This window comes from Carassius auratus, chromosome 27 (genome assembly GCF_003368295.1).
Source record: "Carassius auratus strain Wakin chromosome 27, ASM336829v1, whole genome shotgun sequence".
In the NCBI taxonomy this organism is placed as follows: Eukaryota; Metazoa; Chordata; class Actinopteri; order Cypriniformes; family Cyprinidae; genus Carassius; species Carassius auratus.
In genome coordinates this window covers 22800382-22813931 of record NC_039269.1, presented here as the reverse complement: position 1 = coordinate 22813931, position 13550 = coordinate 22800382, and the positions used below count along the sequence as shown (strand labels likewise).

Here is a 13550-nt window from a genome sequence, read left to right as displayed (position 1 = left end):
GAAATTGTTAACCACCTTGATCTGTATTATATATTAAGGTTTTATACAGATTCTAATGTAACATAAGAATGACTGTCACAATTAAAGTAAAATAATGTCAAATAGCTTTTCTTGTGCTTTTTTTATTTTTATTTGGCAGATGCTGTGATGAACCAACTTCCTGGCAGCAACAGAGATGGACTTGAGGAATGCAGTTGGGAAGCATTTTAAACAAAAAATAAAACTAACAATAAATAATTTCCTTTAGGTGCACTGTTGGTTGTTTTATTTGTTAAAAAAAGTAAACCAACAAAAGGGTAATTTTTTATTTTATTTTGCCCTTTATTGCTAATGTTTTTATGTAAGGTGTGATGACATGCTCTTGATTTGTATTTGTATTTTTTTTCCTTTTAAATATCTTAAGTTATTTCAAATATTTAATTATTTCATTTTTGTATTTTTATTAACAACCTGTAATAAGAAATTGTCCTGAGCGATCTCAGACTTAAAGCTGCAGTATGTAACTTTTGTAAAAATATATTTTTTACATATTTGTTAAACCTGTCATTATGTCCTGACAGTAGAATATGAGACAGATAATCTGTGAAAAAATCAAGCTCCTCTGGCTCCTCCCAGTGGTCCTATTGCCATTTGAAAGTGAAAGTGACGTGTCCTTCAGCCAAGTATGGTGACCCATACTCAGAATTTGTGCTCTGCATTTAACCCATCCGAAGTGCGCACACACAGAGCAGTGAACACACACACACACACACACACACACACACACCCGGAGCAGTGGGCAGCCATTTATGCTGCGGCGCCCGGGGAGCAGTTGGGGGTTCAATGCCTTGCTCAAGGGCATCTAAGTCGTGGTATTGAAAGTGGAGAGAGCACTGTACATGCACTCCCCCCACCCACAATTCCTGCTGGCCCGGTAATTGAACTCACAACCTTTCAATTGGGCCATGACTGAAATTCATCCGCTCCGGGTAAGGAAACAACCAATCAGAGCTGCGGTCCGTAACTTTGTTTGTGTTCAAAATGTAAAAAAATGTATATAATAAGCGAGTACACCATGAATCCATTTTCCAAACCGTGTTTTTAGCTTGTCCTGAATCACTAGGGTGCACATATAATAAGTGTTTATATTCGGACTATTTTAGATTGCTCCGTGGGTACCGCGGCAGAGTAACCCAGTACCGTTGTGATTCTTCATAGACATAAACAGAGAGAAGTAGTTCCGGCTACGATGTTCTTCCGCAAGACGCAAGCAGTTCTGTTTATTAACCACTAGTTAATTGATTTATAAGCTTGAAAGAATTGCAAACCAGGTATTGTTTATAACATATTTATTTATACTGTACAGATGTAATTGGCAATAGTGTAGGCATGGTCATCTGCACAGTGCTGAAGGCTACAATTAATTTATGCTGTAATCCCAGTGTGTAAAATTTGTAAACATGGCAAAATCTGGTCACTCCTCCCAAGGGCTCATGTCTGTATCGATGGCCACACAGTTATATGCAGCATAGCGAAGCTTCTCTTCACAAACTTTAGCACTGCGGATTACAAAGCAGTAAGAAAGGGACATTTTAATGAGTTATTAAGCATTAGGAAAGACCAACTGCTCACAAAAATATTATATTACATAAACACACCTTGAGTATTTGGGTAGATAAAGGGTGCTGGAACATGTGGAAGATTGAGGAAGTGCATCTGTGGTTTCAGATCTAAACAAAAATGCATTGGTTCAATGCTTATTCAGACCACATCCTAAATGAATGTGGTCTCAGTGTTATTTTCTCCATAACTCACCCTTGTTTGTCTGGGAAGACATAAATCGGAGCAGGAAGACGACTTCTCCCAGTCACAAACCTCAAAAACCTGCTGCGATCCTCTGGTAAATATGTAAATAAATCAAAAAAGGAAAATGAAGTACTTTCTTTTGCAAATGACTAGAAACAGTCGTTTCATGTAGACAAAGGATCCTAACTAACCATTGGTGAAGTTCATCAGGGCTTCCCAGAAGTACTGCACTCTGACATCCGTTTGTTCCAAGTCTTCAAAGCGTGCTGATAGAAAGGAAAAAAAGCATTACATTACATTGCATTCCATTAGCAAACACTGAAAAAAAAATCCTAGCAAAACAAACAATTTTGGTAATCTGCCACTTGAAATCCAATTTATATTTGGGACCTAAAGTAAAACAAGTTGAGAATGACTGCTTTCCAGAGCTGTAATATTTTCAGTTTCATCCACTATTCGGTTCAGTGCCTTGAAGAATTGATGCTGAGGCAGAGAATATCAATTATTTAATGCTCATGTCAGCTGCTGTATGACTCACTGAGGCGTTTAATGGCCTCCACTGAGATCTCTGGGTCTCCACACACTTTCTTCTCCACTTCCTGCCATGTCAGGAGATCAAGCACAGCTTGTGGCACTACTTTCACCAGTCCTCCCTTCATGGCAGCAATCTGCGGTGCAGAAACACAGCACAGAATTTTACAGACTGATCAAAAAATAAATAAAAAATAAAATAACTATATGCTTTGTAAAAAAAAAAATAAAAAAAAACATTTTTCTGTTGATACCATTTGTAATAGTCTCAATATACTTTGTAATGTAATCTTACCTGTTCACTACTCTCTTCAAGTCTGGATTTCTGTACCAGGCGTATGTACTCCATGCGGTCTTCATATCGGACCACCACTCCACTGCCTCCTGGGATCAGCTCCACCATCCGCCCGTCACTCAGGAGTGTGGTGTACACCAACTCCTGGCCAAACTTAAAATCAAATGTGTCCTTGTCCATATGCTCCATAGCCTCCAACAACTTCACCTAAGGAATCATGTTTGTTGGTTAAATCAAGTCACATTTAGTTCTCCGTGCAGTAGAAATAATTTTGATTCAGGTATAAAGCAGCTCTACTGAAGACAATAGAGTCATAATTCAGCTCAAATCAGTTTTGCTCTCATCTTATAGTGTCAGAGCAGTCAAATTGATAATTCAACCGTATAATAATTGTTAGGGATGCACAATGTTGGATTTTTGCCGATGTGCCAATATTTTTAGACTTATTTTGGCCGATACGGATACAGACATATTTCCTTTCATTTAGAAACAAAACCAAGTCTCTCCTGTGCAGAAATTATAAGCAAAAAGGCATTGAAAACCAAGACACCAGCGGAAATCTATCAGTAATTAGAAAGCAATCCTGCTCTTAGTCAGTGGAAATTAATATTTGCTGGTTTAGTCCCAACTGATGGTCTATAAAAAGATAGAAGAAACATTTCATGATGGGTAAAAGCTAAGAGCAACCTTACTGTTGCAAAACATACTGATGGCATTAGTTATAGAAGGATTTCTAAACTTCTGAATGTTCCAGTAAACACTGTTGAGGACATAATCCGGAAGTGGAAAGAACATTATCTCACAATTAACCGGACATGACCAGGTGCTGCTCGAAATATTTCTGACAGACCAGTGAAAAAAAAAAAAACTATCAGAAGAGTTTTCTAAGAGCCAAGGACCACTTGTGGAGATCTTCAGAAAGACCTGGAATTAGCAGATACAACTGTTTCAAAGAAAACAATAAGTAATGCACAATAACTAAAGTTACTTTAGTTATTAAAGTTACTTTAACTAATAGCTGACTTAAGATGTGCTGCATCACATTTAGACAAGCCTGTGAAATACTAAATACTAAACATTGAATTTTAATGTGGCCTAAAGCACTACGCCTCGTTAAAGTTTCACTTTCACCATCACTAAGCTGGTAAATGTGATGTTTACACAATTAAATAGAATCGTAATATGAGTTTACATTATGGTGCAAAACTAGAGTCTCCGCTGGGATACATCAGAAGGAAAGCGTTAAAACGAGCATCTTCCATCTGAAGACTTGTGCTGCATTTTGAGGCAAAGCAAAAAACAACTATATAAAATGTGGCTACATATTAAGTGGTTATTCTACAATTAATTGTACAATAAATTGTACTACGATTGAAAAAATACTGTAAATTGATAAACTGTCGGGCGTGATGACTTTAAAGTATCTTGAACTTGTGTGAACCACGGACCTTATTTCAAGGAATTTGACCAATCTCCCATTCAAAAGATCCATTGACTCAGGGATGATGGAACAGGAAGTGACAAAATGCTTACTCGCTTCCGGGTTTTTGGGTTTCTCTTACCAGCAAGACATCAGTATAATTTTTCATATCAGCAAATGCCGATATTTACATTTAAAGCCATTATCGGCCGATTCTGATATAAATATAATAGATATATTTAATATGAAAGATAATATGCATACAATGTGCATCACTAATAATTGTCTTTTAATCCCTAACTAAAGAACCCAAAGAACCCAAACTCCATTAGGTGACAGAAATAGAGGGAAAAAAACCTTGGGAGAAACCAGGCTCAATAGAATGACCAGTTCCTCTCTGACCAAGGACTAGTCAGCACCTAGATGCACAGACGGGACGGAGGGGGAGATGTTTGGGCTTCTTACCAGAACAGCATCTACTGCAGGAAAGTCTTTAGTCCAGCTGACTGCTTCTCCAATCAGCTGCTTCCACACCAGCCCTGGTAAAGCCAGAACCTAAAGAATAAATATTATGAAATCTCATTCACTACAGAACCGTTCAAGTAACACAAAAATCCCAATGCAATTACACACAAGACCAGCACTCACCAGAAAGTCTTTTCCGCGAAGAGCGGCACCCATTAGTTGCCCAATCCTCTCAAACTTGAGGAATTCTCGGCATGAAGGATTTGGTACATAGAAGTCTCTGGCCTCTCCAGCTCCCTGATCCAAAAACAGTGTAATCAATATATAATGACAAGCTAATAACTACTTTGTCGATTACATTAGAGTGAAGTCAAGTTAGTTGTTACCTGGTTAGAAGTTCGTGTGAAGAAAGGAAGTGGAATGGGGCACTCGGAGGAGCTGGGACAAAGCTCTTCAGACATGTCTGCCAGGCTGTCTCGAAAACCACCACCTATAAGACAGAAATCTCAGGTGAGGATACGGTGTTTTATTGCAGACATGAGAATTATTGTGTATCTCTATATGACCTTGATCGATGATGCCTTCTGAAATGAATTTACACTCCCACCATTGGTCATGTCGTCCTGGCCACCTGTGAGAAAGAGAAAAATATTTGTGTATAAGTATAATAAAGTAATAGTATCAATCATAACTAATGTTGTTATTACGCTTTTTGACTATTTAAAAACAGCAAGTACTATAAAACAACTTCTGGAATTAAAAAAAACTACCTGTAGTCCAGAGTCTTTTCATACTTGTCAGATGGCTTCAGACCCTCATACACCTGCATAAACAAAGAATATTCACTTCCTTCAAATGTTTGTGGTCGAGAGCATTTTCAAAAGGTTTTTAAAAATGTCTTATGCTCACCATGGCTGTATTTACGTAAAAAAATACAGTAAAACTAATTGTGAAATATTCGAATTTAATAACTTATTATTAAATATATATAAAATTTAATTTATTCCTGATAACGACAAAGCTGAATATTCAGAAGTGATTACTCCAGTCAAGTGTCATGATCCTTCAGGATATGATTGTAATATACTGGTCAAGAAACATTTCCTATTATCACCGATGTTGAAAAGAGTTGAAGAGCTGCTTAATATTTGGGGAATTTTCAGGATTTTATGATGAATAGAGAAAAAACAGCATTTATTTGAAATATTTAATATTACTTTAGTAATATTTAAAATGTCTTCACTACCACTTCTGTTCGATTTATTTGTTCTTGCTGAACAATACAGCCTTTATGTCTTAAAAAAACAAACTTTGACACCAACTTTTGAACAGTGTTACAGTGTGTTTCATGTAACCACAGAACAATGGATTTAGTAATCGTATTGACACTTGTTTCGTGGACTACCTGAGTGAAGACAGCATTTTTACAAGTGGGGTCCAGACTGGGATTGTCACGGTGCTCCATGGCAAGGTGACGGTTGATGTAAAGGCGGGGGAGGAAGTTAGGCTTAGTGGTCTCAGAGTCCTTCAGGCACTGGGAGATGAGGGCAGAGCGACGCTTGGACAACAGCAGGAACTGCTTTATGCTCTAAGAGCAGCACAACATTTGAGGAAACAAAAAAAAAAAACGGTTTGGCACATAAATTACTGATAGCAATGGAAGACAAGGGAAGAGGTGGGGCAGATAGTACAAATTCCACATTGATAATTTTAATAACTGATGTGAAAGATGAAGAACAATATGTACACATATACACAAACTATTTCCTGAAGGTGTAGAGAATGGCACAAGATAAATTTGCTGTAGACAAGAGTACTAACTTTGATCTGGTTGAATGTTCCAAGGCTGTAGTCCCATGCAGGCACAATATGAGGCAACAGACCGTCCAGGAGTGTGATGAACCTACAGATGCAGAAAAAAAACAAAAAAACAAAGAGAGCTGATAAAAGCTCACATATAAGGCTTATTAAGCCACATATTGCTGGACATTACCTCTGAATGACTAAGACGCGGCGATAGAGGACATCAGGGGGTGTGCCCTCCAACCTCGGGAAGCGCACTAATTTGAGAGACTGGAATATGTCTGCATTCAGGCCCAAGTTACGCTCGCAAGATGATTTTATCTTTAGACCCCTGATCCGTACATCCGTTCCCTCATCTACAGCAAAATATAATTACAGAAAATAAACATAAATCAGTATGACAGGTCAGGAGTCTGGCTTTCCCTTTCAGATGACAGCGCATGAATCTTACCTCTGAATTCCTCAATCCTTATCTCTATGACAGGCAAATATGATGTCATGTCCTCCAGAACACAAACATCTCCAATTAAGTTGCTGTGATAGAAATAAAGCCATAGTGTTGCAATATTCAGAATCTCTGTCTCTCTTTTTTTTTCAAAGGGAAAATATATGCAGAGATCAGGACATCATTTCTCAGAAAGAAAGAATAAAAACGCATACATGTACACATTAAAGGGTACGTAACATACACAGTTTCACCTAATCTCATGTTAATCTTGAATACCTATAGAGTAGTACTGCATCCTTCATATCTCCAAAAAAGTATTTCATTTTATCATATTTATAAAAGAAAAATACAGCTTTCCGATTCTCTCCGGAAAAAGCCAAGCTCCTGGAGGCATGCCGTCACTGAAATGACGAGAACAAACAAACGCACTTGCTACACTCCACTGCTGCCCCGGAAAAACAAACTGCATCCACTGTTCGTGTAACGCTGGGTCCTTTGGAAAGCTGAACACGGTAAACTTTTCCTCACATTCAAAAACACACTTATTTGGAGACATTCTCGAACAAATCCTATGTAGCGCTTCGCGATTTCCCGATGAATCATTTCACACGTACAGGGTGAGCAGGGCACAAACGCAGGGTTAATTGAAACACTACAAGATTTAAACATTTCCACATAACAAACTAAAAGTTCGCAATATTTCCTTGATGTATCATCTCAATTTAGAGAAAAATTTGCCAAGTTCAGAAATCTCTTGAAGATATTGCTGAACATTTAACCATTGCAAAAATAAATTTCTGCCTGAACTTAATGTCATCCAGTTTTTTTGTTTTTTGTTTTGTTTGTTTATTTAAAACGAGACACTTATAATTTTTTTCCAATTTCACAATTATTTTAATATCCAAACTGTTTTAGATAGTTCTGCTTTGCTTCTTATGCTTTTCTAAAAAAAATGTCGGATTGTGCTCCGTTCTCACCGACAAACACTGGAGGATCATGAATGCATTTTCTGCAACAAAACACAGCAGCGCTTGTTTCATGTTTTTATGGACATTTCATATTTTAACATCTGTAAACAAAAATTTAAACTTTAATACTAGTAGTGAAATTTTTCAGTTGTACTCTAAAATGAAATGGTTATTTTTCTTAAATACTTAATTTCTGTAATTAAAATTTTAAGTAAGATTAGGCTTAATGTAATGTCAACTGTTTTTTTTTTTCTCTCTCAAACATTTTGGTGATCATTTTTTTGTAATTACTTCTTTACTAGGATTTTGTCCTTGTTGAAAAATGTGTAATCATTTGAAATTATTACACATCTTAGCCTAGATTTGAAATTGGTCATCTATTCTGTTTGGGATAAAATCAGTATCAAAAGGCACACAATCTTAATATTTTTGATGCATCTTCCAAACCACCCATTTTCTTTGCTTGATGCTAAATATTTTATAATAAATTGATCCATGGGTTTGTTTCCTCAATCATTCTACTTCTTAGCTTGTTATCAGCAATAAGGGGAGATAATGGAGACTCTTTCTATTTCAATCTAGTCTCGCATAGCCAGACCTTTAGACTGACGCCTGAAGGTCTGAAATCCATGGCAGCTTTCCTTGGCCAAGGCATTACACGTCAAAAACCACACAGTTCATTTCATTCAGCGTCACGTCTTGAGGCGTGGAAAAGTCGCCACAATAACAGACCAGTGTGTAAAATTCTCTGAAATATTTTAAAGATTCTACGCCACAAACTTTTAAAATCCAGCATTTAGTTGATCCTGATAATTGCTCATCCTCACAGTTGTAACGTTATGTCTTTCTTCTTTCATAAGGGGGTTTGCCATCACATATCTTTGTTACAGGTGAAACGATAAAGAATGCGACACACACGTCTCCCGGAAATCCTGTATAATTCAACCAATCCAATGATCACTTCGACAATCCTGAAATGTTTCCATATGTGTCCCTTATGCATCAGAAGTTTAGCCAACGGTCCATGGGCGTGACATCTGAGGCTGAGACTAATTTCAATCCATCTTGCTGAATATACCGTACCGGACTACTCCAGATGACTAATGGCCTTAACTGGGCTTTTATAGACTTTTAAACCACACTTGCATCATGAATGTTATCACGCTAGATAACAACATATCAATGTGACATGTATTTTAAAATAAAATATCCCAAGCACACTTTGCAAACAAAATATTGCACAAAAATGTTTGTAAGGCTTTAAATAATAATAAAAATAAAAAATTACTTACTCATCTATTGGCACATCACTGTATTTTTTGAGATTATCTTCCTCTCCACCATATACAGTCACTCTTTTGGGCATGTAGTTATAATCTGTTGAGTCCACTGTTAATATCAGTTTGCTAAATGAAGAGAAAATAAAATCATTTGTTTTGTTCCCAATCAGCTTTTTTAATCTGAATGAAATCTGGCACTGCTTTCCTCAGTCTAATTAGCAAAAAAAAAAAAAAAAAAAAACCATAAGGTTTGAAATTAAAATTAACATCTAACCAGCTTTCTAATCTTTTTGTATGCTATCGGTTTTCTTTTCATTTATTATACAATAAAAAAAAAAAAGAAAAGACATCTAACACTAGCTTGCTTTATTCTTTTTCTATTCTATCGGTTTTCTTTTCATTTATTATATTATTTAAAAGCCCTTGCTATGTGTACTGCATTTAAGCTAACTGAGACTTGTTCTAGCACTTGCGTATCATTGCTCTTTTTTTATTTTGATTGCTTCCATTGTCCTCATTTGTAAGTCACTTTGGATAAAATGTAAATGTTAATGTAAATGATCAGTTCTGATTTCAAAGGTGACTAGCAGAAGAGCTGCCCTTACTTGACCACATAGCCTCTCTTCATGTGTAGCCGGATCCAGTGCTGTGTCTGCGAGCCATCACTCTCCCAGAATGTCTCAGTGTCTCCATCGGTCAGGCAGCTTGCGCCAGCATTGGGGTCCTCAATCAAACAGAAAAACACACTTACTATTCTAGAACACCTGATATGTTCCTGGCTCTCTGCTCTTCAGTATAATGTAGAATAATACTAAGCCCTCACATACCGAACTAGAAGACACATCAATGTTGGTCAAGCATTGCTTCACGCTGCTAAGGTTTTCCTCTTCTTTCCCAATGTGGTCATAGAAGTAGTGTACTAGGTCCTCATCACATTCAAACGTCCATGAAGGAGGAACATACCTGGAAGACAGAGTTTGCATACAATCAGGATCAGGCAGATCTGGGTCAATAACATCATGGACATTTTTAAAAAAGTATCTTATTCATTCATTCATTAAAAAAGTGCATTGCTATGAGAAGCATATTTTACATTTTCTTTCAAGAAGAAAAACACCTCATAAAAAGAAATAAACTTAGTTTGGAATAATATTTTGTTATTACCATTATCACTTACACAACTGCATCTTAATATTAGATTATATAATTTTGACTCTTGTTTACCAAACAAAAGCCATGTGGTGCAAACATGCAGATTTTTTTCCTTTACATTTGTGTGCCAGAGGATCCACTCACCTCAGTTTGCGCACAGCGTCCTCGTCCGGCTCTGCCACCTTGGGTTTGGCACCCACGTGCAAGGAGTTTTCCACATCCACCACCTGCTCCCAACTACAGAAGCATTCAGAAATAATGTTGCTACATTCACTGAATTGTCAGCATACAGTTATTTACAATCGACAGTTTAATCTCTTCTGAATATACATTTCACACAGACTGGGAATTCAAGTACTAAGCTGAACATGTCAGACCGCCCTTTTATAATTCAGTGGCAGATTATATTTAAAATTGAGGTGTTACCAAAGACTGCAAAACCATTGTCTGCTATAATAAAGCAAATAATATTGTTTAAATATTTGTGGTCTGTAGTTTTTTTTTTTTAAAGCCTTCTATGCTCACCAAGCCTGCATTAATCAATCGATCAAAAATTGAGTAAAACAGTAAAGATGTCAAATATTATTAGATTTAAAAACAGCTGTAATCTATTTTAACATATTTTCTAATATATATATATATATATATATATATATATATATATATATATATATATAAAATATTATAATGTATTCCTGGCAAAGCTAAATTTTCAGCAGCTATTACTCCAGTGTCACATGATCAAGCTCAGAAATAATTTGAATACGCCATATTGGGAGTGCAATTTATATATATATATATATATATATATATATATATATATATATATATATATATATATATATATATAATCTATATTGAAAACGGTTTAATATTTTCATAGAAACCATGATCCTTTTCCACTTGAAAGTTAAAAAGAACAGCATTCATTTGAAACAGAAGTCTTAAGTAAGATCATAAGTGTCTTTAATGCCACTATTGATCATTTGTTCAATCCTTACTGAATAAAAAATAATTAAAAAAGACCACAGACTTTTGAACGTTTAGCTCCCAATATGTTGATCACAATTTTATAATTCAATAAACTGATGTTATGTACATCATAGATCAGTGAATTGGCCATTAGTGAAACAAACCTGCTACACGCCCTATGGTCATAACCAAATAGCTGCTGCTGGCGGCTGACAGTGTCAGGAGATTCCACCGGCACAAGCCTGTCTCCACCTTCAGTGTGTTTACACAACAGGACCCAGCCCTCCTGTATGTCCACACCAGCACAATACTCCTCCAGCTGCTCCTGGGATGGACAGAACAATCAAACAACCACAGTGACAAACAAAACAGGCTGACTCACATTTGAATGTCCATTGATCAGAAGAGTGGAACATTTCTGAGAGCCACATACACACACACACACACACGCACACAAAACACTCAGTGACGTCACAGACCAGGAAGTCCTGTGTATTCAGAGAGCAATAATGATACAGCATTTAAGTCAAAGTACCCTCAGACACCAGTTCCCGAAAATAGCCCATACAATAGTAAATACCTTGCTTATTTTGACCCACAGGCCGTGGCTGTTGCAGTACTCTTCCCCTGTTGTCCGTATACAGGTGCCTTTTTTGGGCTCGATGTTATACTTGGATAATTTCTTGTGTGGAACCTGATGTGGGCTTTCCCACACCGACACCACACTTTTGCCTCCTGAGATGAAAGCTGTTGAGCCCGACGACGAGTCCTTACATATTTTGTAGCAAACCTCTTTCGGCACGTAACACAGGGACTCCGGCAGAGCTTCACTTTCTCGGAAACATTCAATGCACTTGTTTAAAAACCGTATCCTCCCCAGGAGGATGTGAGGGGTGTCGTCTGGAGACATCTCCTCCTCAAGTTTGAGAGTGCGCTAGCCGAGAGCTTCCTGATGATGTGTCATCAACCAACAACACTGAGCAGTTCGTGGGTCAGCGAGCATTACTCTCACTTTCCCTTTCTTTCCCGGTGTCTCCGCTTTTATTGAGATCCAGTGTAATACACGGACCTTAACGACAAAGGTCTAGATACAGTTGAGCATAGTTTCTCCCGCGAGAGCTTTCTCACGGATACTGGCATCTGTCAAGACAGCTATGTATCTCAACAGGTGTTTCGAGATTTTCTGTTTCACTGGGCGGGGCATACATTAATATTCATTAGGATCCCGGTTTCCCGGACTTGCGCGTAGAACTGAGAATTTGAGCCTAAACTACATTTGGTTCATCATTTCATAACAGTTTATAATGTTTTTATGAGTTTGCAGTGAACATTTTTGTTCACACAAACTTTTGTGCAGCCGGTGTTACAATTCAGTTCCTGAAACCGCGAAATGTTTGGTTCCACTGGGTGGCGCTTACTTGAATATTAATCGGGATCCCCATAGTGGGCGGGGCCACAGGCACAGGCGAGTGGAACAGAAATCATTAGCGTGAGCGAGTTTTGTTTTAAGGATTATTTCAAGCAGGTATTAAAATTGAACGAATATAAACTTAAATTAAACATATGGCTGTTCACATTTTGTAAATAAGTAATTGTTTCTGTTACACGTTTCTCTCAGTACTCTGTTTACGTTACGTTACCTGAAAGATTACAGAACTGATCACTATTTTAAGAGAGGTTTACACTACAGGTTTTGGCTGGATATTGCTGTCGTGGACTGATTTCCACAGTCTGCGACAAATACCCCGGATCGTGCCCAAATCGGTGCTCGTTTCGGTCGACGAAGCTCGTTAATTATGAGCAGGTCAGCAACGTGATTCGAGCCTGTCTCGAGCTATTACAGACCACTGATCTTACAGGAACACTTTACCCCTGTATATGCCGGAATGGCAGTGTGAAAGGGGCTTAAGTGTTACAGTCACAGACGCTACATTTTCAAACCTGTTTGACATAATCGCCACGCGATCTTGTAATGTAAGCGACACATTACCTGGGTCCCCAATGTCCATACTATTCATCCTAAATGATACGCGAGATTAGGATTAGTGTGTCCCAAAGCATAGTATATTGAAAAGAGTATGTCAGAAGTCCCCGGATGGTCAACTTTTTCAGGTCTAATGGCTAATAAAACCCAGATTACCCACAATCCAATGAGCTGATTCGGTTGAGAACTACAAACACGAATAAAAAGTTTACAATAAAAAGTTTCTTTTTCTTTCTTTCTTTCTTTCTTTTTTTTTTATTATTTTTTTTTTTTTTTAAATACATTGAAAAATTGTAATGTACCCATTTTTTGTCCACTCTTTTCTCTTGGCTAATAAATAATGTATTTGTTAAGCATTCTCTCTCCCTTCTCTCTTGTGCTCTTCTCTCCTCTGACTCTCTGTAGTTTGATCTCCTCCCTGAGTAGCTTCCACTCACTCCTTCACTT

The 13550-nt window shown here is 37.3% G+C and overlaps 1 protein-coding gene across 1 annotated transcript; it reads right to left on the bottom strand.

Moving 5' to 3' along the window:
* Nucleotides 1-1311: 1311 nt before the first annotated feature.
* On the bottom strand, nucleotides 1312-12721 carry LOC113045938 (E3 ubiquitin-protein ligase HECTD3-like). Its single transcript, XM_026206715.1, has 21 exons — nucleotides 11700-12721; nucleotides 11284-11444; nucleotides 10292-10384; nucleotides 9823-9958; nucleotides 9601-9719; nucleotides 9008-9121; nucleotides 6751-6833; nucleotides 6490-6655; nucleotides 6318-6399; nucleotides 5902-6084; nucleotides 5267-5319; nucleotides 5063-5127; nucleotides 4883-4986; nucleotides 4680-4793; nucleotides 4497-4586; nucleotides 2612-2818; nucleotides 2324-2453; nucleotides 1977-2051; nucleotides 1795-1876; nucleotides 1638-1709; nucleotides 1312-1538 (listed from the first exon to the last, which is right to left on the bottom strand). The coding sequence occupies exons 1-21, from the start codon at nucleotides 12027-12029 to the stop codon at nucleotides 1454-1456; spliced, it is 2544 nt and encodes an 847-aa protein (XP_026062500.1). The 5' UTR covers nucleotides 12030-12721; the 3' UTR covers nucleotides 1312-1453.
* Between the last annotated feature and the right edge of the window lie 829 nt (nucleotides 12722-13550).